General features: G+C 44.2%; 1 protein-coding gene across 2 annotated transcripts in view; it reads right to left on the bottom strand.

Annotated features, from left to right (window-relative positions):
- The window catches only part of LOC102297641 (neuron navigator 1), a 74,260-nt gene that overhangs the window by 39,056 nt on the left and 12,339 nt on the right, over positions 1-22,865 (bottom strand). For both annotated transcript variants that reach the window (XM_042227188.1, XM_042227191.1), the window contains exons 5-7: positions 14,368-15,180; positions 4,036-4,138; positions 2,244-2,573 (exon numbers count right to left, since the gene is read on the bottom strand). In XM_042227188.1, the coding sequence (XP_042083122.1) occupies positions 2,244-2,573; positions 4,036-4,138; positions 14,368-15,180 (1,246 nt within the window). The remainder of the gene's footprint in view (positions 1-2,243; positions 2,574-4,035; positions 4,139-14,367; positions 15,181-22,865) is intronic.

Here is a 22,865-nt window from a genome sequence, read left to right as displayed (position 1 = left end):
CACAGAAAAACTGCTGAAACGTTTTGATAACTTTTGTTTTAAGAAGCTTTTTTCTTTAAGTTTGACTCTTACCAACATCCATCGGATTCCAGATCAGGACAATACAAATTAACCAACCGTAAAAAATAAAATAAAGATTAGTTAATCTCCAGAACCGAAATCTTAATCTACATTTGGACAATATGGCTACGTTCACACTGCAGGCGAAAGCGCATCAAATCCGATTTTTTTGACCTATGCGACCCATCTATCCGATCATGGTGTGACAGTGTGAACGGCACAAATGTATCGGATTCAGCACCACATACGAAAGTGACCCAGATCGGATTTGAAAATATCGGATTTGTGCTGTTCACACTGTCACACCATGATCGGATAGATGGGTCGCGTGGGTCAAAAAAATCGGATTTGATGCGCTTTCGCCTGCAGTGTGAACGCAGCCTAAGTTAGAGCCTATGTGTCAGCACTACCTTTACCCCTTGCTAGAAACCAGTGTTTAGCCCAGCTTTAAAGTTTAGAGGATCAACCCTGAATCATTACTATTGTATTTCTGTCTTTCACAGTTCTATGTTAAACAGAAGGCACAAACAAAAAGGCTGTTTTTCCCTTTATGTTTGCCTCAGTATGAGTTTGTGAGCCTACTCTGTCACCGCTGTCACCTCTGTTTCTCAATCTTTTTCCTTTAGTCTGCCAACTATTGTTGCTCCTCTTTTAGCCTCCTAACACAAAACACAACATAAACCTGTACAACCACTAATCAGCCATGACCAGATCCCCAGTAACGCAATAAAGGGATGTGAACTGTGTCGCAACTGATTTCCTGGTGACTGGGGGTGCATTTTTGCAGTTACTATGGAGATGTCAAAGTGTGGCCAGGACAAGCTCTTTTAAAAAAAAAAAAGGTTTAGTTGGACAAGCTCTGCAGGTCACACCCACACTGCCACACTCACAGTTTATAAGATAATGTGTTTTTGTTCACGGTGCTTGGAGCTGGCCAGTGAAATGCGACGCCGTGTCTACAGTTGAGTTAAAACTGTTGTGTCATATCTGCTCATAGTGGGGCAAGAGCTGCAAGTTGTCCAAAACTAACCGAGAAAGTCCAGAGAACACAGCTTAGGTCATTCTTTAGCAAATCCTCGAAACTTGATTTCTTCTGTTGGTGAATTGTTGGGCGTCTTGTAATTCTGCACGACTGGTAATGGCGTCACCAGGTAACGATCGGTAAAAATTTGAGCATAAAGAGCAGCTGCCAGGATGGTCACTCCTATGACCCGTCCATCTAACTCGAAGAACTACTCGAGTTCATGGAGGAACAACACGCAATCTTGTCAGTAATTATATCAGCGCAAAAATCCGAAAGCACTCTCATTAACCTCGATCTGACTGGGATTATTTCACTCTGGTCTAATTGTCTGGCTGATAACAAACGAACATAGCGACCCTCCTCTTATAAACTGCTCAGTATTTGCTGCCACAGAAACACGGGGAACAGCCAGCTGTGGTCTCTAAGGGGTTTTGTCTCACATCATAAATACTCTTGTTTTTGTCGAGCTCAATTAGAAAAGAGAAACAAAGTTTCGACTGCGTGGACCTCCCCGGGTTAAAGCTGCTACACGACACAACAAACATGCTGATGAACAGTTCTGGAGCTCATGTTTTGTTCTATGATGTGACCTCACCACAAAATTTAATCATTTGTTCCAAGAAATCCATGGCTACTTCAAAACAAAAACTATTCTGGCCATGACGAGCTCTGGCTGCGCTCTCATTGGCTAGGCAGGTTTAGTGACCAGTTTTCCAAAGACATTTGCATTCCAGCTTTGCCAGCAGGTTCTGGTGAGCCAGCGTCGTTAAGGGTCCTGCACATGGAAACCTGCTGGTGAAGCCAGTGGGCCTGCAGCTGAATGACAGGATGATCTCTGTGAGGGGCTCCATAATGCTGACATCATTTTCGGACTTTGCCTCAGGGCTGCTTTCTGACTATAGCAGAGCCAACTGCACGAGGGAGGCTACAGCTGACAATGTCATGGCAGGCATTATGAAAGAGGTGTGATTCATTGCAGATGGGCTCATCAAGACTTTGTTGTGCTGGCAAACCACTAACTCCACTTCTGTCTGTGGCTCTAGGATTGTAACAACTGGCAGGTGGCAGGATTCACCTCACAAGAAATGGTAAGACCATTAATGTGGCCTGTTTTCTTAGTTAGCTTTCCATGTGCTGTCCACATAAAAGAATAACTTACCCATTGCCCAGATCATCAATATCATCATCATCTTCGTCATCATCTTCATTTGGGCTCTTCCCGCCGAGGTCACTGTCGCTGAGGTAATCTCCCTTCAGGAGGGTCGGGTTGGAGTCGTCCAGGGATTCGATAAGGTGGATACGAGATGCGTGGCTGATCCTGAGGGGCACTTCTGAGTGGGCGTTACCCGTGGACGGAGCATCACCAGCTTGGAGACGAGGGCTAGCTTGACCCTGACGCCATGACAGCGGAGAGGAACGATTTGACAGACTGGAAACTGAGAAGGCAGCGGCTTCATCGCTGTCGTAGCACATAGTCCCCTCTGCACAGCTGTGGAAAGACAAACAAAAAGACAGTTTTTAGGTGATGAAAATAATTATTCACAGCTACATTTTTAACAGGCAGGAAATGAATATCTGCGTTTCATTTCCGCTTCGATTTCAATCAATCTCTCCCCACCCTGTATCCTCCTCTCTCAGTGGAACATCACGATTTAAAAAGCATGCACGAGCTGAGATGTGCATGTTTGCATATATGTACACATGCAAGCTATATGTGAGGTGCATGTGTTTTCACATTCCTTTGTGTTGCTCTATGCTCCACGTAAATACGTGCCTACTTTATGCAGGCATATATTTGTAGAAATGTGTACAAAGTGCATAAATGTCCTGTTCCAAGCCAGCGCAGCACATCGACGCTTAGTGTCTGCACTGACAGTGATGAGAATTAGCATATTAAAAGTTGCTAGCGCTCAAACTGTGTGGCAGCACATGCGTTTGCTTGCTACATTAAAATTAATCCTCTCTGCATGATACAGAACAAAGCGGAACCAGCCAATAATAAAGACAGTTTTAAAAGTGCTAATGTTAAACAGGCAGAAAGGAAGTGGAGCCGTGCCCACACAGATTTTCACAGGCTTTCTGTTTGTTATGTTTATTCAGTATATCAAGTAAAATATGTGTAAAGAAAACAATTTGCTTGCTCACTAATCCGCTTGTTGTATTCATATAAATGTTCCCTCCTAAGTACCCTTTATTCACCGGATATGCGACATCACGCTCACACGTGAATCTTCCATTTTTGGCATAACAGGGAGAGATTCAACGTTATTACCGTGAAATAAAAATATGAATGGCAAAGGAAATGTATTCCAGCAGGGAAGCATCTGCTGATTTACTTTACATGAAGGGAGACTCCCACTGAGGGACACAGATAGGACACATAGCAGGAGACTCATGGACAGGCGGACGGAAGCTCTCAAGGACAAAGTGTGGGGATATGGCGAACTCAACTAGAACCCAGCCCAGGAAACAGAGGAAGCACCGGTGCAATTAATCAGCGCATCATTGCACGTCTTCTTGTGTGTGTAGATGCGAGTCGTGAGTGTGCATTGGAAGGGTTTGCTTTGAAGCCAGCTTTGAGCTAATCCTGCTTCTCTCCCATTTCAACCAACTCAAAGAGAGCAAAGAGGAGGTGGGAAATTACACACCAACTTACTCACAATACCGATCTTGATCTCAGAGCCTTCATGCAACCAGCTCACCCCAAAACACACAACAACCCGCCCATCCTACCTGTTACTATTTTTTACTCTGACCTGCTATTTTTCTTTTCCTTTGCTTTGGAAACCGGTTTGTCTGCATGCAGTTTGTTCCAAATTAATACTTTTCTCAGTAATCAAAAATGATGTTGTTACTTCACCTGCACAATGAGCCTTTTCCCAGCATCTGTGCTACTATCAGTTATTTTCAGTTCATGTGAAGAGAGGAGAAACAACCCTGACACTGCTGACCTGTGGCTGAGCTGCACCCCTCTCAGGCTGGTCATGGTTTCCTCCAGGTTCTGTCGAAGGTCCAGAACATTCTGCACCGTCCTTTTCCTCTGGGACTCTGGGTCTGCAGGGGGTACACACACGTGAGTGATCTTAACCACAAAAAATTGTCATGCTGCAACTTAAAAATGTCCATGTGCGTTTGAACAGGAGCTTAATGAATACAGATGCACAATAAAATATTAATTGAAACCCAATCAGTGAAGTTTTTCTATATTAGAAATGCTTGCAGTGGACTGCATAGGTTAATAATCATTCAGTGTTCAATTCATCCACCCAGTGGCAATATCTAGGATTGCATGCAATAATGAAAACAAAGCCAGAAAAAACTCTACAACTATGGACTTAAATGGTGAAACTAGAAGGACTCCCAGATAAGAGAATGCAGAGTAAGCAGGTTTATTTTTCCCCAGATGGTAGTAGAGCAAAATAAATTAAATATGATGCAGACAGACGAAACAACAGGAGGCCTTTAAACCCACACAGCTCTAACACAACGCCCTGGTGTTTGCTTATTTCATAGTGCCTCCTTGCCCTCTACTTTGTCACTGCCAGAATAAATCAAAAGCCTTTTACACGTCATCCCATCAAGGGACATACTGACATTTGTCTCACCCCTTCCTAATATGCTATAATCTACTGAGATTACGCCACGTGGCGTCATGCTGAGTGGTGTAGCTACACTGCTGTTTCACACATGTGTACATGTACCGTATGTGTTTATGTGTGAGTGTGATTGCAAATAAAACTGGCTGAAAATTCTTAATAAATCAATGCAGATATCCAGTATTTATGCTTAGGAATTTACTACTAATAAATTGAACCTAATTTTACTCAAATGTGTCAAACTGCTTCCACTTTTACTCCATGTAGCCAGAAACAAAGACGCCTCACTGGCTTTGACCCCTGCTCTCTCCGACTCCCTGACATGTTTTTGTGTCGAACGAGGAGATGGTAATAAAAGTGTTATGGTGGCAGATATGGGGCACTCAGTTCACCCCGAGGTTCAGTTCAATAGACCATTAGAACTGACCAGCTGGCTCCTAAGCACGCACAGCACATGAGGGATGACATCAGATCAGTACATCCATGACTGTCACAGAGTCGTTCTGGCCGAGCAAATACGTGATATCTACGCTTCACGTGTTCATGTTTACATATACATTTTGTTGCAATATATTTAAAGTTGCTTATATTACTGTAGTAGTAGCTTCTTTGTCAGCTGGACTGTTGCATTAAAATTTACAGCAAACGGGGCCTAGCTGCTGAAAATAGCCACACACGTACACACAGACAGCAGGCACTCCTAGGAATCAGTCCAGCTGGTTAGTGAGGAGGTGACGGGGTGGAGAGGTCATGCTAATGAGTGAGGGGGGGCTAATTATTAACTGCCACTCTCAACAACAGCTGCTGAATGAACACGTACATTTGTACGTTGCATCTCGTCACGTGCAAACACACTGAGACACAGTGAGGAAAACGTCAGAGCAGATTTATGAAGCTGGATTGATTTTGCTTTTTCCTATACAGGACGGCCACGTAGACAATTGATTGGAAGGGCCCTGGGGACGGGCAGCTCAATGTGAAGTCATTGAGATGCAAACCTTTGTGGCTCACATTCACATACACACACTGGGAATGTTTAATCACAAAAAATAGTCCGGCTTTGTTATGTGGGAGCACTCGTGTGAAAGCTGTGAGGAAATCCGAGCTGTAAGAAGACACTTTTTATCCTTAAAATGTTCGTTTTAGGTAATGCGGTCATACAAAAGGTTTAGCAGGAACAAAGAAGCCTGAATACATGCAAACAAAAAAGTCTGAAAGGCTCACGTGTGCGCGCGCACACACACAAACACAAACACACAACTGCGGGCTTTAATTGGGCGATTTTAATTACCTTAAATGGGAGCTTTGTTTAACATTGGCGTCAAATTGATTGGATACGGTCTGTGTTATCGTGTGTATGTGTGAGTGTGACTTCCTGTCCTGCCTCTGCCCTGGCCTCGGTGGTCCCAGCTGGCGTGTGGGGGGGACGTAGAGGCAGTAGCGTTAAGGGAATTAGGGATGCAAATATCCCTGTCAGGGCTGGCTGCTCCCCAGGGCTGCAGATGAGTTACACTGATTTGGTTTACACTGAGTGCGTGCGGATCCACCTGCCTCTTCTCGACACACTCGTGAACACGCTCCTGCTCTGAAGAGCTGGCCGAGGCACCTTTCATAACGGCCCACTCAGACGCTTGAAATGAGAGTCAGCGAGTCTGAGCGAGACTGTTGCTGTAAGTGCACACACAGGCCAGTATCTCCATCTTAATGCGACTCTGCTCTCAGTCAGAGACACAAAACAAACTGACAGACTTCAAAGCAGCTTTGGTACGAAGGAGGAAAGTGAGCAGGCGTTTTATTTTTGGAAGCCATACTCTGCCTACTGCACCACAACAAGAGGACAGATGGTAAGGCAACACAAATGTACATCGATACGCAAAAAAACCCACTGCCCCCTTTTTTAGTTTTTTTTGTCCCGTTGAGTGTGGTCAGGTCAAAGCTTGTCAAAATTAATTTCTGCCCTTTGATTTGTCAGATTTGTTCAGGAGCCACGTTCCTGACCCTTAAAAGCAGCAAAGCCAGATGTTTACACGGTCCTCAGGGCTTCAAGTGGTTTGGATGGAGACTGCTTTCAGCTGCACACAAATATTCAGTGGGTCTGTAGAGCCGTGTACGTAGGACTGACTCAAAATGAATCGCAGTGCCTGTCTTTAGTTCTAATGATAGAGACCGACACTCAGTGCAACAGTGACTCATTTATGGGTTTTCTTTAATAGATTTATAACCGCAGCGGAGGACGAGGAAGGAGCTGGTGGGTGAATCCATTTCAACTTTTTGTCTTTTTGATTATATTTTATGAAAATCAAAGGTGAAAAACAAAAATGTCGTTAGCTTGAAAAGAAGAGCAGGAGGTAGGAGTGCCGCAGTGATTATTTGATGGGTAGCAGATGCAGTGAGTGAGAAAAGTGAGGAAAAAACTGCCGTCCACTTGGTTTTCTCTCTTGAGTGACTTGACTCCCCTCTCCATTAGAAACAAACAAACTCCCCACAGATACACTAATGGCTCCGTCCTTGCAGGAGTGCTCTGCTATTTTCTGTGTGTGTGTGAGTATGTTTGTGTGGCAACATCCCATCCTTCTTTGAAAGTGTGCTTCTGTGTCGTGGCTGTAAAATGAGGGTTTGTGTATCTGCTGGCACACGAGTGTGAGAGTGTGTGTCGTCACCAGTGAAGGGATTCACTTTTGTGGAATATGAATGAAGGTTAGAGTAATGACTACCATTTCTATTCTTTCCTCCTTCCCTCCGGAGTTCATCTGTCTCTGTCCTGTGCACGTGCGTGCACACATGTTGCAGCCACGATAACCTTCCTCAGGCCACGAAACGCTTGTCCCGTGATATATTGGTGTGGTTGAGCGTCACTGGTTTTACACTATAAAATATCTGTACTTACAGCAATGTGTGTACTTCCAGTGGTGGCTTTATGCCTATTTGTGTGCTGCAAAGACAATCATTATAGCATTCCTGACAAGTGACATGCAGAAATACGACAAACAGGATGCAAATAAAACCTGTGAAATTTTTTTTAGATTTAGGGCATGCTTGCAAAACACGTGAAACAGGTGTGTAAGAACTTTTCAATCTAATGAGACCTTCATTTATTTTGTATTTTGTTTCCCCTCCTGTTTATTTTTTTGTGAGCTCCGACTCCACTCAGCCTAACGTTACAGCCCTCGGCTGACCTCAGACGGTTTGCAAAACAGGAAGCATTACAACATTCAGCCATTCCTGCACATCTGGACAGGACGGACAAACACATGCTAAATCACACAAATGTGCTTTCATGCATTCTCACTCACACACACACACACACACACACACACACACACACACACAGACACACACACACACACACACACACACACAGCACACACACACACACACACACACACGCACACACACACCACGCTTCAGTGGGATGTTGCAACAGGATATTAGAGTCCTTGAAGATCAAGTCTGATATGTGACATGAATGGTTAATGAGTTTGTCAAATCTCAATGTGGCATCTGTGCGAACAAAATTTGAGCAGCTTTCTGACTCAAGTGTTGTAACTGATGCACCACAGTACAGCAAGTGTGTCAGTACACATTTGTGTAAAGAACGGGGAAAATCCTGAGAGTCAGTCGGCAGCAGTTCAATAAGCTGACTGAGAAATCCACTTAAAAAGAGTCAGAAATCCATAAGCAGGTGAAGCTTCCAGAAGAAGGGCGGAGGGGATGATTAAAACGCACGCCTGCAACGGCAGAAAAGTTTGGACATGATGGCTGAAAATCCACGGATTTCATGTTAAACCCTCCAAACTTCTGTCTTCCATCCTGTCCACCAAAACCTGGCTCTTAATGTTGACCCAAACACACTTGGCATATTTTCTTAACCACTGCACTATCTGCTTAAAGAGTCGCCACCCTATCCGCTTAGAGAGGAAGATGAGGAAGCTCTAAGCAACTTCAGAGAACTTCAGAGAACCTCACCTCTGATTAAAGTTTAAAACAGACGAGGGACAGCGTGCGTATTCCTCTGTGCTGAGCTAGTAAACATGTCTGACTTGCTGTGAGTGTGTGAGGTGCTTTAAAAGTGACGTAGAAACCTCACATATAAACACACATGGTGTTCAGATGAGGCTAAAAAAAATCAGCTACAATCATCTAGGTCGACGTGTGCATTTGTGTGTGAAGCATAAAAGAAGCCAAATCTCGAAGTTATCTTAGCAGGATGTCTTCAGCTTTTGCTTTTATGTCGCACACATTCAAGCAAGCACCCAACAACATATTTATGCACATGCTAAATAATCTAGGCAGTGTGCCAGGGCGGCCCATAATGCATAGCAGTGTTTGGGTGGATTTCTGTTTGACAGAGTTGTTTCCTGTTAAACTTTATTTTTACAGTGTGCTTAAAGCCAGCTGCTGCACATGTGACACAGACAGTCGGCACTCTGTGTGCAATCCCCCGCACGGTTAATGAGGCGATCGCTGAAACAGTAGAACAGATGACATGTAAGTATCTCCAATAAAATGTTCCAAAAAGCAACACATGAAGTGCACACATGCACACAAATCAAATGATGTTTGGAAGCAAACGAAAGCCAAATAAACCCCAGAGATGGAGGACGGTGACCGCAGTTTGTGTAACGCTGCAAAATATCCAACAACTGACAAACTTTGTATTCCTCAGCTCTAACTGCATGTATTTACAGGACATTTGGGGCTTCAAGCTTTGTTTTTCTTCGTTCTCCCACCCAGTTTTTCTTCTGTATTCTCAGCTCTGTTTGTGCCGAGACCGTACAAAATTCAATTTCCAGTTCAAGCCTGTCGATGTCCAAACTCCCAGAGGAATCAGAGCTCTATAAATCTAGACTAGATGTTTTTGAATGTTACCATACCTGACTGTCAGAAGTGCTAAAGTGTTTAAAAGCTAACCAACTAATGATTTATGGTTAGTTTGACATGAACTCTGACATATTCAGCTAAACAAATATAGTGGAGGTTCCCCTTGTTAGTTTTGTTTTAGCCTAGATTACTCACTGGTGCAAGCTAAATGCAATACTGTCGCAACACTCTGCGTGTCTGTGTGTGTGTGTGTGTGTGTGTGTGTGTGTGCGTGTGCACAACTGACACTACTTCCTTAAAGCAGCTAGAACATGCCAGGAGCTGTGACAGGAACAATGGGCACTTTTATCTGAGACTTTTCACAAGAGGAAAACATAAACAGAATAAAAATAGATGAGTACTAAGTATTTCTCATCACAAGGCAAAATGCATTAACTCTCCCTCTGTCTTTATCTTCTGCTCTGTCTCACACACACACACACACACACACACACACACGCACACGCACACACACACACACGAAAGAATTCTATATTTTAAGTTAAGTTTTAGCACAAGTGCTCCAATTTGATCAATGAGCACTTAAATCTTTAACAACACAAGTCAAACAAAATACAACCCTGCCACTGTCAGCATGGTACATTACAAATGATATAATGGCATCACTGCAATAACTTACTTGTTTTTAAGTGATAGGCAGTGTGTCTGTGTGTTGTTGTGCAACAGCAAATGAGACAAAAACAAAGTGAGTACTAATATGATTTAGAGGAGGACGGCAGGAAGCAGACAGCACTAATGCAATGGCTCCTGCATTAGGTCTTTAGACACCAACCACAGAGCACTGAAAACATGCGCACACACCAAATGAGAATAAATGCATAATCGTATAAGAACCTATATGCAGAAACATCCCTTTCCTCTGTGAATACTCGCTGTCACATTAAAAAGATGTCCTCTGTCCTCCTGCTGAAACACTGGTACCACAAATATCCTCTCTGCTGTCTGACTTGTGACAGAACACTGCTGCCCGTCAACTCGCATCAGAGTTGAAAAAGAGGAGGAGAAAGCGAGAGATTTGGACAGATGCTTTATTCCTCACTTTCCTTGGGCATTTGTGTTTGTTTGCTTCGTTGCCACCTCCTCAACGGGAGGACTACTGCCCTGAATCCTTCAGTCAGCAAAGCCCGGGGTGTAACCAGCGATCCGACCGCACCCGCATGACATTAACGACTCAGCATTGCCATCACAATGGAGGAACTGATTATGAAAAATAGTCTGCCGCAGCCGAACGGATGAATACGGCAGCGTATAGACAGGAGAGCGTATCTGGAATATGCATGTGTGAGCATGTGCAAGCTTTGCTCTGACACTTTTTCCTGCAGCGCTTTTAAGTTCTCTTGAAGGCTTGTGTGCTCGTTTGGGTTTGTGTGTCTTCCATTTCAGGCTTTGTCGACTTCTCTGTAGGTTTATTGTTCCTCAGACAGCTGATGAGCACACAAAGAGGAACCATCAACCACACAAACTTGCCCACACACACATACACAAGAGAATGCCAAACTAAAATTAAATCACACTAGTAGTTAAGGCTGCATTAATGAGCATCCATGTGTCACCGAGTCACGTTAAGTTCCCTTCTGCTGAGTCTTCGTGCTCGGCCAAAATCAAGACCACACAGCATCTTCAATCTTCTAACCTACATTTATATTCCCTATCCCATCCGAAAAGTAAAACTCCCCCAAATCTCTAACCAAACAGATGCCCTGAGGGCTTTAATCTTTAATTCATTTTAGTCTTTATAGCTGGTCTTTTCTAGGGTGATAGATCTGCGATTAGTGGAACGGGGTTGAATCTTCTCATTATCTTTATGCGAGGTTTAATCCGGATGCTTGGTTCTTGTCTTAGGCTGGGTTCTCTGTGGCTGTGCCTACCCCATGCTGGGAAAGGCCACTGCTTTAGGGGCTTACCCTCTCACACACACCTCATTATGGGTGCTGGATGGGACCGGGAGGTGTCATTAGTGGCAGACATCTGAGGTTCAGTGCGTTGGATTACTCTGGCGACCTATGCTGCTCAGTGCCGCTCAGATCGATACATTTCACTGAAAGTAATGTTTATAATTCTCAACTTGCGTGTCAAACTTTCATTTTAATGCTATTAACAAGATATCATATAATACAAGCTGCATTTGGGGGGAATTAACTCTACAAGTCCAGAGCTGCTGTCCGTGGACACGCAAGTCAAGTAATTCTCTAAATCCAATTAGTGTAAAGCTCTTCATCACTCAGTGGTTAAACATGTATGTCCGATTACAGAAAAACAGATGATGCGAACAGTAATCCTAAATCACCTCACAAGATAAACATAAAAGCCAAACCTTGAAATATCCGGATTGTTTTTTCCTCTTTCTCTTGGCGTGTGGGAGGGGTTTACCCCTTTCAAGCACACAGCTGATGGTCTTGGGTTACACATCCTCATTATAGTTCAATGGCATCTTCATTATCTTTACCTGTTACTGTAGGCTCATCTCAAAAGGACAGCGTCTCAGTGCATGTGGTCTGATGTCATGTAAAATGACATGCACAAGACACAAGCACATATTTTACTCCCAGTAGCTCAAAGCTAGCACATAGCTTCCATAACGACAAGGCCTTTACCAAATTAAGGTTCATTTATCAATTCGTAATACGGTACACTACAGGACTCTTCAGGACGTGGAAAAGCAGAAGGTGAGACTGTATATAGGAAGAAGAGTGGATATCTGGGAATGATCCACTGAACATCCATAATCTATCTTCCATGACAGAGCACACGGAGCAGAAACCAATTAGCCAAGCGTCCCATCGGAAATGGAGAAGCAGATACGATAAAGGATGAGCCCACAGCTGCAAGCTACAGGGCAAGTTACAATTAACCTCTCCCTAACACACACACACACACACACACACACACACATTTCCATGAGTATGCACACAAAGCTACCCTACATACTTGCCCATTTCAGTAATAAACCTCTGGCAGGTAAGAAGAGACTGTAATGACCCAAAGCTACACTGCATTCAGTCATTTCAATCTCAGATAGAAATATAGGTCATCGCCTATTACTATTATTTTCCTTCAGGGTGTCTCTTTCTTTCATTTGTCTCACCCAATGAATCAAATTATACCCTTTCCATTTTTTTTGTCGCTAATCTCCATCATTACCAGGTTTTCCTGTCATCCTCCTTTTCTCTTTTTATCTCCCTCCTCCCTACCTGGCTGCCTCAGTGTAGGTGTGGCCAGCAACATCACAACAAGGAACAAGGTCACACACAGATGATACAAACAACACACACACACCATGTACAGTAGATACACACACAGGGCTGCTGGGGCAAGGTCAAACATGCTGCGATTTGGGGCCGTGCTGCAGGATGCAGGCTTGTGTAGAGTGAAAGAGAGTGGAGCAAAGATAAAGGTTTGATGATGAGCAGAAAATGACTTCCTTGCATCGAGCGAGATATTACGACCTACTGCACTCCTCTTCCCTCATCTCACCCGTTCTCTGATGCTATCTGGTACTCCTAGAGGGATGGAAAGAGAAGGAGCAATAGAGAAATGCTCTTGTGCTTGTGTGTGTGTGTGAATGAATAATGGATGAAAGGTGCAGATTCAAACTCTGTTTTGACCTATTAATCACAAACTCAGTCACCATCGTCACGGCACACCCACAGCAGCAAGAACTTGGAATATACAATGTGTCCCAGCGCTGCCATGGACAATCTGAGCACACGTGTGACCGCGCGGATGCTCGAACGCTACCTGCCCATGCCGCCACCCACTCACTTTCCCCTTACTCCTCATGCACGTTGCCCCCGGTAACAGGGGGATGGGGTGTGGGTGGATAGTGACCATCTGTCAGTGGCCCGGAGATCAATGAAACTAGAGGGGGTGAGGGGGTCGAGGGAGCGAAGGAGTGGTGCGAGGCTAAATAGGTGGCCCACTGTGACCGGAGCCTGGCTCAATATGCGCCCGTTTTATTTACAGACTGAAGGACAACACTCCCACCAGTCCCACTCGCACGGCCTTTATTAACGACTGACCGGTTTTGGCAGGCCGGCAGAAAGATGCCGTTTACATACAGTGATGCAGTAGCCAATACATACGCTTGCTGGTGTTAAAATGTGCTGCTAATTTTAGAATACGTTCCCATGCTATCGAGGTTGCTGCAATAGAGATGTAAACATACACAGAGATCAGGGAATAATGGTGCATTAATGTAAATCTAGCACACTGTGGCAGTGGGTCAACTGAGAGGAGGCAACACTGCAGCGTATGTTGACTAATTTATCAACAACACAACAATGTCAGCCCTGGGAATGCTTACTCCAGCTTCTTTGTAGGAGCACACACTGCTTGTACACATGCACATATACACACACATACAGACACAAATGCATACGGCACAAAATTGATTTGGCACATTCGAACCAAGCTTGTGTAACTGTTTACAGTGTTGTCAACAGGGGGAAATTCACCACTTTCAGATCAAGGGCTGTCACTATTTTATAGTGAAAAGCACTAAAATAAAACAGCACAGACACACTCAAATACACATACACAGTGTAGTGTGCTGCAATAGAGACTGGACTCATTTAAAATGCACTGTTGATGCTGGTGCTAGAGCCAGAGCTGGAGGAAAAGGTTTGGGTGTGGAAAGGAGAGAAGAGCAGAGACATTCAGTGTGTAGAGTCACAATGCTTCACTGTTTGTTTCTGTGTTTCAGTTTCCACTAAAACAGTAATTAACCTCACATCTTTGCAGCCGATTGTAAGTGAGAACAAATAACCCAAAGTAACCAAAAAACTGGGACAGAAATCACAGACTCACCCAGCATTTGGCTGAACAGCAGTTGTTCCAGGTCTCCCAAGACTGTAACCACTAACTCTGGATCCACCTTTAAAAAGCTCTTATCGTCCTCACCCTCCATCCCCTTCCTCTCTTTCTTTTCCTCCGCTGACAGAGCCGCAGGTTTGGATTTCTCCCCTAGTTTCTTGCCATTAGTTCCAGTAGTCCCAGCTCCATTGGAGTTTGCTTTGGTTGGGTCTGTATCTGCATTCTGGGCTGTCTCAGAGGCCTTGCTAATTGGCTTGACCTCAGCATAAGGTCCCCGTGGTTTGCCAGGTGCAGGGATTCGACTTGGCTTGCCTATATTAGAAGTCACAGAAGGGGAGCAGAAAGACTTTGGCTTCCCCTGAAAGAGAGACTGTTCTGACTTTGAAAGTGTCCGGGACAGTGGTGGTCTCCCACCACCAGCTTGACCTGCCTTACTCTGCCCCGCTTTGTTGGTCACAGCGCCAGGACGGCTTGTGTCATCATTCCACCTGGTAGACTGGTACAGGTGCAGCTTCTTCTCAGCATCGGTGAGCACAGACAAGTTGCTGAGTGAACGCTGTTTGCGAAGCCCGGACTGACTGGGGATTGGAATGGGGATAGATCCGGAGGTGGGCCGGTAGACCTTGAGCTCTGACCCAGAGGGACGCACAGGCCCCTGGGGCAGAGCAGAGGGCTTGGCGGGTGGTTTCCTTGATGCCATGGCCTGGGATGAAGTATCCTGGCAGGGGACAGCAGCAGACCTGAGGTCCAGCTCTCTGGGCTTAGCCGTCATGCTAATGTTAGCCACATTAGCCTCCAGCATCCCTCCTGCAGAGACCCAAGCAACAGCATCAATGATACACTCTGACACAGACACAAGCGAAAAACACTGAAAGACATGGAGGAAGGAAGGGGAAGCCAAAAACAGGACAAAGACTGTCTGGTCTGCACTCCCTCTTCACTCCAGGGTCAAGACAGCCAGACTCCCCGTAGTGAGAGACTGTGGCTTCACCCCTCTATTGCAAATGATGAGTGGGTTAGCAGAGTGACAGCCTTACTCACTGCTGGTAATCCATGGATCTGCAGATCTGCGTCCAGCGCCTAAATCAACTCCCTCACAGCATGTCTGCAGCTCCCGGAGCCGCACAGATGACAATAGTGCTGCCAGAATAAAGCACAGCACTGACCAGCGTCTCTCTCCGTGTCCCCCTCTGCTGCTCTCTCCCTTGCTCTGCGCTCCCTCCTGTTCGCCAGGCACGCAGCAGCCGACTGACAAGAGAAACGGTCGCAGCAGCGACGTCCCCCACCTCCTTTTTTCTCTCCTCCCTCTAACTCGCCTTCACTCTCTGCCCTGCTCACTCTACCCCCGCTGCCTCATTCACCCTCCCTCTCCTTCTTCCTCCCCTTTCCATCCTTCTTTCCTTCTTCTCGTCTCTCTCTCTCCTCCCACTCGCTGATTCACTGCCTCTCTCTCTCTCAAGCACACGCCGCATACGCTGCGTTATGCTGCACACCAGTGAGTGCAAACACAAGGGCTTGACGACAAATTACCAGCATTTCCCATAAACTCAGCTTTTTGCTGTTCCTGTTTTGTAATAAAAGATTTCTTTTCATGAGGGAGGGATGCTCTGAATGCGAACGCTGAATTCTACTGTCCCCATCCATTTATATTTAGGCCCAGTTATTTAATAACTTCAATGCTTTTGAAGTTATTAAATTATTTTGAATCAAAACATGCCCCACCACCCCAAAGAAACACACACACTGTTCCAACCCCTCAGCAATTATTCATAATCACATTAACTGCTCTATTCATCCATTCATATTTAGATTTCCTTACGTGCCCTGATCACCAGAGGCCCACCCGTGATTAAGCTGATTTAAATTATCTGGGGGGAAAAAGCCATGACTGCAGGATCAGCCAAGGAGACGAGGATATGCATTTGTCAGTGCTTAATACACAACAACACAGGCCACTAAACACGCTTCAATTAGTAGCTAAAAGACCCCAAATGGTCATCATATAGCTAAACGCCCCCTCCCCACCGGCCACATATCACCACACCACTCCATCGCTCTTTCCTCATTTCCCTTTATTCCTTTCCTTGTTTCCAGCATCACCCCCTCCCTGCCTTCTAGTTAAATCAGATGCACACGCAATTAAGTTTTCAGGGTACAGATTCATCACATTCGAAATCCATCCGACGATACCTCAGTGTTTAAAGCGAGCGCACATGAGCCTGCGTGGCTAAAGTGAATGGATGTTGACGTCTTTGTTTTTGTCCGTCTTCCCGTGCGTGTGAGTGTGTGCGTGGGCTTTTCTCTATGAGTGTGTCACATCGATGAGACAGGCCCAGAGAAGCCGAAGCTCCGGTCCTGGGCCTTGGGTTGCTCTTGCACGTTTAGCTATGTCACTTGATTGCGGTAGACATGGCATTTCAATCAAAGAAGGACCGAGAAGAGCTTCTTCTTCCTCATCCACCTTATCATTTTATTGTTTAGCAGTTATCATCGTCATGCCTGTCACTGTTCACTTCAAACACCTGCAGAATCTATTCTCCTGATTTCTCGTAACACACAGGACTTGCTGGAGATCTGATAATACAGCACACTGATGTATTTGTTTTAATTCCCCATTACAGGTAATAATGACAGCAGGTTATAAAACGAACTTCAAGTCCATCATAACCCATTAACAATCAATATAGCTGTTTGCGCCATCATTTATTTTTGCGTTGTAATGCATCCTGTCTGAAAACTGGTTCTCAGAGTGGAGTGTTTAGGGTCTGGGCGTATTACCATTACTGTATGTCGATTTTCTGTAATATGCAGGCAGTAGTGCCTGCAGCTATGACGTTATCAGGCCTCAAACTGCTGGGAGCAGTATTCAAACAAGCAGGCCGTTTTCTGTTACATTTGCATAAATCAGTTGACACTAAACCCGAATGGAAACAAGCAGCGTCCTGTTTGCACACTTTCCAAACTCAGTATTAGAGAGGCGCTTTAAATAACGGCTCGTTTTTTATCAGTAACCAAACTGGCGCCAGCCGAACCTAAAAGTGACGATGACAGGCTCTTAGTGTGCGTGCTCGCCCTTAGCCTAAAAACTATTTGGCCTTGAATGTGTGTGTGTGTGTGTAATACAGTAGCTGAGTACATACAAAAATACAGACGCTCTATGGATGTTTTATTGTGAAAAAGCTATAGCCATCAATTAGAGGCAGCAAACTTTAATAAAGGGCCAATGTTGAGGTGGTTATGCCACACTGAAGCCAGAGGTGCCTGGAGACAGTTATGGGGGCTCTGGGGGCAGGTAGCAGGCCAGCAGTGCGAATGAGGAGTGTAATTTAAGGCTAATAGGTGCTGTACGTCAGCTCTTATACCTCCCTGATGAGGGATTAAGGTTAGTGAGTGACCACATACAAGGCAGGTCTGTGGTGTACAGATGCGTGTGGTGCAGATACGCGTCATTGCTCTTGAAAGCATATACATGCAGGTAAAGTGTTGGCAGCACACAGCCACTTGTTTGTTCCAGTGCTGGTCTCTCTGGCTCCACAGTCTAATCACCTTTATATGTAAACATGCTGTATATTCTCTCCCTCTATACACACACACACACACACACACGCACGCACGCGCCGCACGCCACCAAACATTCTCTTACAAAACCACACCGCACACACACACACACTGTCTGTGCTCTGACTAACTGACCTGAGCAATCTGGCCTGACATCAAAGACACTGGCAGTTTCAGAGTGTGATGAGTGCCAGTGTTCAGCAGTAGGCTACACATTCAGCACGGAGCAGACCGTAGTATGATACATAAGTAAGTGTGTGTGTGTGTGTGTGTGTGGTCGCGTATGTGGAGGCAGGCAGACGGAGGCTGACCACAGTGTCTGAACACTTGGGAAACTTCTTATGACATCAAGCAAACAGTTTAATTCCAATATAAAGAGACTTTTAAGCAAAGTTAAGCAAAGGCAAGAGAGACAAGTACGAATAACGTGTGAAGAGTGAAAGGATGGTTTGAAAGCAGGGTGAAACAGAAGCAGAGAGAGAGGCAGACAGACACAGACAGAAGGAACCTGGCTCAGTGCTTTGCATGCATATACTTGGCCTAGCATCTCTGAACAGATCCGCCACTATACTCTGATGGAGGAGTCATGTGAAGCAGCCAGTAGGACACGCTTACTCACAGACACTGTGTACCACATTATATTCATGTTTACAAACTTGCACAACATTTCCACCTTTAAAGGAAAAATACTGCGAAGAGGAAAGCTCTGCAGATCTAGGTGCAACTGCATGTAACGCAGACCCCTAAACTTGTAGAGGAACAGTTCCCATTCAGGCTAAGCAGATGGCATGTGTTCTCACTTCTCACCCACTCCCTCTTGGTTCCTCTTGTTTTGAGTTTGTTTTCACGAGTAAAAATAAAAGTTGCTATGAAGATGAGGCATGCAACAACGGAGTGAGGACGTGAGAAGAAAGTGACGAAGTGTGATTGAGAATAGAAGATGCAGAAAAACGGAGCAAGTCAAAACAAGGGGAGACCCGAGAGCATCAAAGAAGCCTAGCAGATGATATTAGTGGGGGAAAAGTAAAAAAGAAAACCAGTCAAGTTATAGCCCAGAAAGCAAGTCAATGAAGAAAGTGAGAAGAGGAGGAAGAGGACGGGTGAGGAAGGATCTCTGTGTGTTTGCCAGAGAAGCAAAGGAAGTCTGTAAGACAGAGAGGGGATATCCTGCTTCGCTGCCTCGCCACTCCTGCTACATTTGCTTATGTCCGCTAACACACCAACGCGTGGGGTCCACAGGACACACAGAAGAATACCAGACCATGACACACTTCTCCACGAGGGACAGCTCATACTCACACACATGCTGGTACAGCGCAAACACAATGACATGGCTATTAATGTCCTGTTTACACACAAAACACTGAAACGGCAGTCTGACTGATACATACAGTGTGTGGCTTCCTAGCGGAATTGCGTGAATGAGGGAGCGAGTTGTTCACAATGACACCTCTTTAGTGGTCTTATCAAGCGCTGATGATGCACAGCATGAGTCACTGGCCTGAGCATTTGGGAAATTCAGCTATCAGTGACAATAATGTGAGTGCATCAGTCAGCTAATCCAGCGAAAACACCACCAGAGCGAATGCCAGACGTTGGTCGAATCTCCCGCTAAACCAACTAAAATGCAGGGAATATTTGCAGGATGTGGAAAGGGAGAATTTGTGTGTTTTAAAAGGTATAACTCTTTGTAGATGCTCCCTCATACATGCCCCAATGTTGACATTATCAGCACATTTCCCAGGAGTATCCCATAATGCTCTGCTCCTGAGTGTGGTTGCCTAGCTACAGCGTGGTGTGCAAGCAATAGTGGATCATCATGCGTATAAATGTAGACGAACAGTAGTATTTGCCAAAAATAAATAAATAACATTAATTTGAAACCTCCTAAAGCTACAGTGTGTGTTTATATGCTGGTATGTGCGTGTTTTTTGATTCCCCGTGGGTTATTAATTAGAGGTACTTGTGACTTCATTCCTGTGTCCGTGGGCGTGTGCTCCAACATAGACAGGTTACACGCATGAATGACTTGACTTGACTCCCTGGGCTAGGAGTCACCCCACAGGTCAAGAAGCATCTTGCGTATGCACTCATTCACCCGTTCCTCAATTCACTCTTCTCCCTCCATTCTCTCCTCCTTCATCTCCAGCTCTGTAATGCAGCTGTGATTATTGTGTTCCCTCTTCATTGTGAGGAAATGACCCTGGGAGGGAGCAGACAACAGGAGGTGGCTACTCTGACATAAACTGAAGACTGGGTTGTTTTTCTGGATTTTAAAAATATTGGAAATATCACTTGACTGAATGCGACCAGTTATTTCGTTGCTATTGGCAACGGTAACTCAAAACACATGCCTTTGACCTGCAGTGGCCCTCAGGGATCAGTCCTTGGCTTCTTATCTGCTGACCTCTACATGCTTCCACTTAAAAACCCTAACTCCATATAACCCGTTGCTACTGATTCTGAGTCAAACTCTTGGGCACATTTCACTGAGACCATTTCTGGTGAGGTTTTAGTGAACAGTAGACGGGTCTATTGAAGGCCCTACGCCAGGTGTTCGATTCCTATTTTTAAAGGAAATGATTTTCATATCCTGTTCATCTAAGACAGATGATGTTCATTTTGATTTTTTGAAGATGTAGCATTGCATCATGTATTAACTGACTATTACAAGAAAAAAAACATTTTATTATTTTATCATCTTAAAATCACAACCAGACTTAAGTCCTCTTTGACAAAATGGTTGATCTCTGGTAAAACTGAATATTGTAATAGATGGAATCCTTAAAGGACAGTTCACACCAAAAGGACCATATTACTGTAGTTCTTATGTCTCTACATTTGTTGCCCTAAGCCACTAAATTATTTTAAGATTTTTATGACTTACTTAAAAAACCATACATGGAGCTTTCCCTAATTATATTAACCTCCTAGGACCTGCGTCCACATATGTGGACATCACATTTTGGGTTATTCAGACCAAAATACTCAATTTCGCTCTACAAGGGCCTGATATCCACTTACGAGGACATTATGCTGCTACTGTTCTATCAAAATTTTAAATGAATATCCTCATATGTGGCTCTGATTTTTCTTAGAAACAAAAATTAGGTAAAAAAAAAAAAAAGAATTCTTTGTTTTTACATTCATCGGGCCCCAATCAGCCCAAATATCAAAGAGAAATTAAAAATGCTGCCGAGGAAGAGTTCGGGTCTTAGGAGGTTAATGCTATGCTAAAGCAATTTAACACTTTAAGACCTCTTAGATCAATGGGAACTGTATGGTAGTGGTGCTTAGTGCGAAGTCAAAACAAGGAGAAGTGGCATTAGTCTTCAGCGTAGCGTCTTAACCCTCTCGAGCCAGGCGTTGCCAATTTGCAACAGTTAAAAACTAACAACCTGATTACCCCACATACATATTTTTTTACTCAGAAGTACCACTGCAGGACTTGGTTGTGCATTAGCAACAAAAAGTTTAATTTGAGCCTGAGAGGGTTAAACCAACTGCCTATTGCACAACAACTACTCCAAGAGATATGTAGAAACTGGAGGCTTTTATCATTATACCCCAACAGTGAACAACAGACATCTTGAAAGTTCAAGGTTTGGGTCAAATATAAAGTAAGGCATGACATTAAAGCATAAATAGTGATTGCTGCCTCACTGCAGGCGATGAGCACGGAGATAATCTAGTCCATTCTTATGTCTGATCATCTTCCTAAAGCTACTAAACCACTCATCACTATCCAACGCCAACTCGGCATATGTCTCCCCGATTAGATTGGCCAAAGAGGATTACGCACTGTCTAGTAGATAGTCAGGTTTACCAAAATGCTATTCGCTTGACTGTCCAGGGGCATTAAAGGCATGGCAAGCATGACATCTATAAACAGTAAGTTGATTTCAAACCTTCATTACTAAAGATTTCCCTGTTTCTAGCTTAAAATGAAAGGCACTGAGGGGTTTTTAACATCTACTTTGCTAAATGAGATAATCCCAAACTGAGGTAAAAAAGAAAAACGCTGACCTGCAGGAGGGTAAATAAAGATATACCATAGGGCTGTGCGATATGACCAGAATCTCATATCCCGATATAAGACATCTATCGTCCTGATAACGATATAAATCACAAAAAGTAACATTTTCTGTAAAGTCTGTGAATCTCGGGCAGCTCGACTTGTGTGAAGTGTTTCCAGCTGCGCGTCGTGTAGCTGGAGTCGAGTGTTTTAACCGATGCATGAAACGATACATTTTTAGACATAAGTTGTAACGGCGCCGTTTTCTTTGTGAGTATTTATCACACGGCGTGCTGCGGGGAAAAGCTGTTCTAACGTTTGAGTCTAAGCTTTATTTTTTAGCACCTGACGGCTCTTTTTTTTGCTTCTCATCTGTAAATAATCTGCTCTTTCACGTGATTCAGTTTATTTTGAAAAGTCTCAACAGGATCTTGAGCTTTCTTGTGAAAGGTTTATGTGGAAAATAAACAAGCGGACACGTGATGGTGTTACCGTCGTTGTTGCTAATGACAACCCATAAAAACAGGGCTTGTCCGTCCGTAGTGTGGTTCTATTAAATATAAGAGAAAGAGAGAACTTTAAGAAATTAATAATAACTACAGTGACCATCAGAACCATGAAAAAATATCGCCGTAAACAGTTTATTTTGCGACACCACGAAACAAACGTTAGCGTAAAATGAAACAATAGATGTTTTTATATCGTCATCCGATATATATCGTTATATCGAACAGCCCTAATATGCCATATTTGTTTATGCAAGCTTATATGTTGATAATTCTTAAATTCTAGCCATGTATTTTAAAATTAGCCAGTCATACCTCGATTTCTTTTTTTGTTTCCTACATGTACTGATGTCTGTGTGGGATGATGTGTGATGTTTTATATCCTTCACTATATGAATGGTGTTTGTAGGTGT

The sequence above is a fragment of the Haplochromis burtoni genome, unplaced genomic scaffold (genome assembly GCF_018398535.1).
Source record: "Haplochromis burtoni strain Fernald_Lab_line unplaced genomic scaffold, NCSU_Asbu1 Contig_9, whole genome shotgun sequence".
Taxonomy (NCBI): domain Eukaryota; kingdom Metazoa; phylum Chordata; class Actinopteri; order Cichliformes; family Cichlidae; genus Haplochromis; species Haplochromis burtoni.
Note: the sequence above shows the minus strand (reverse complement) of the source record. Positions and strands in the feature narration are given on the sequence as shown.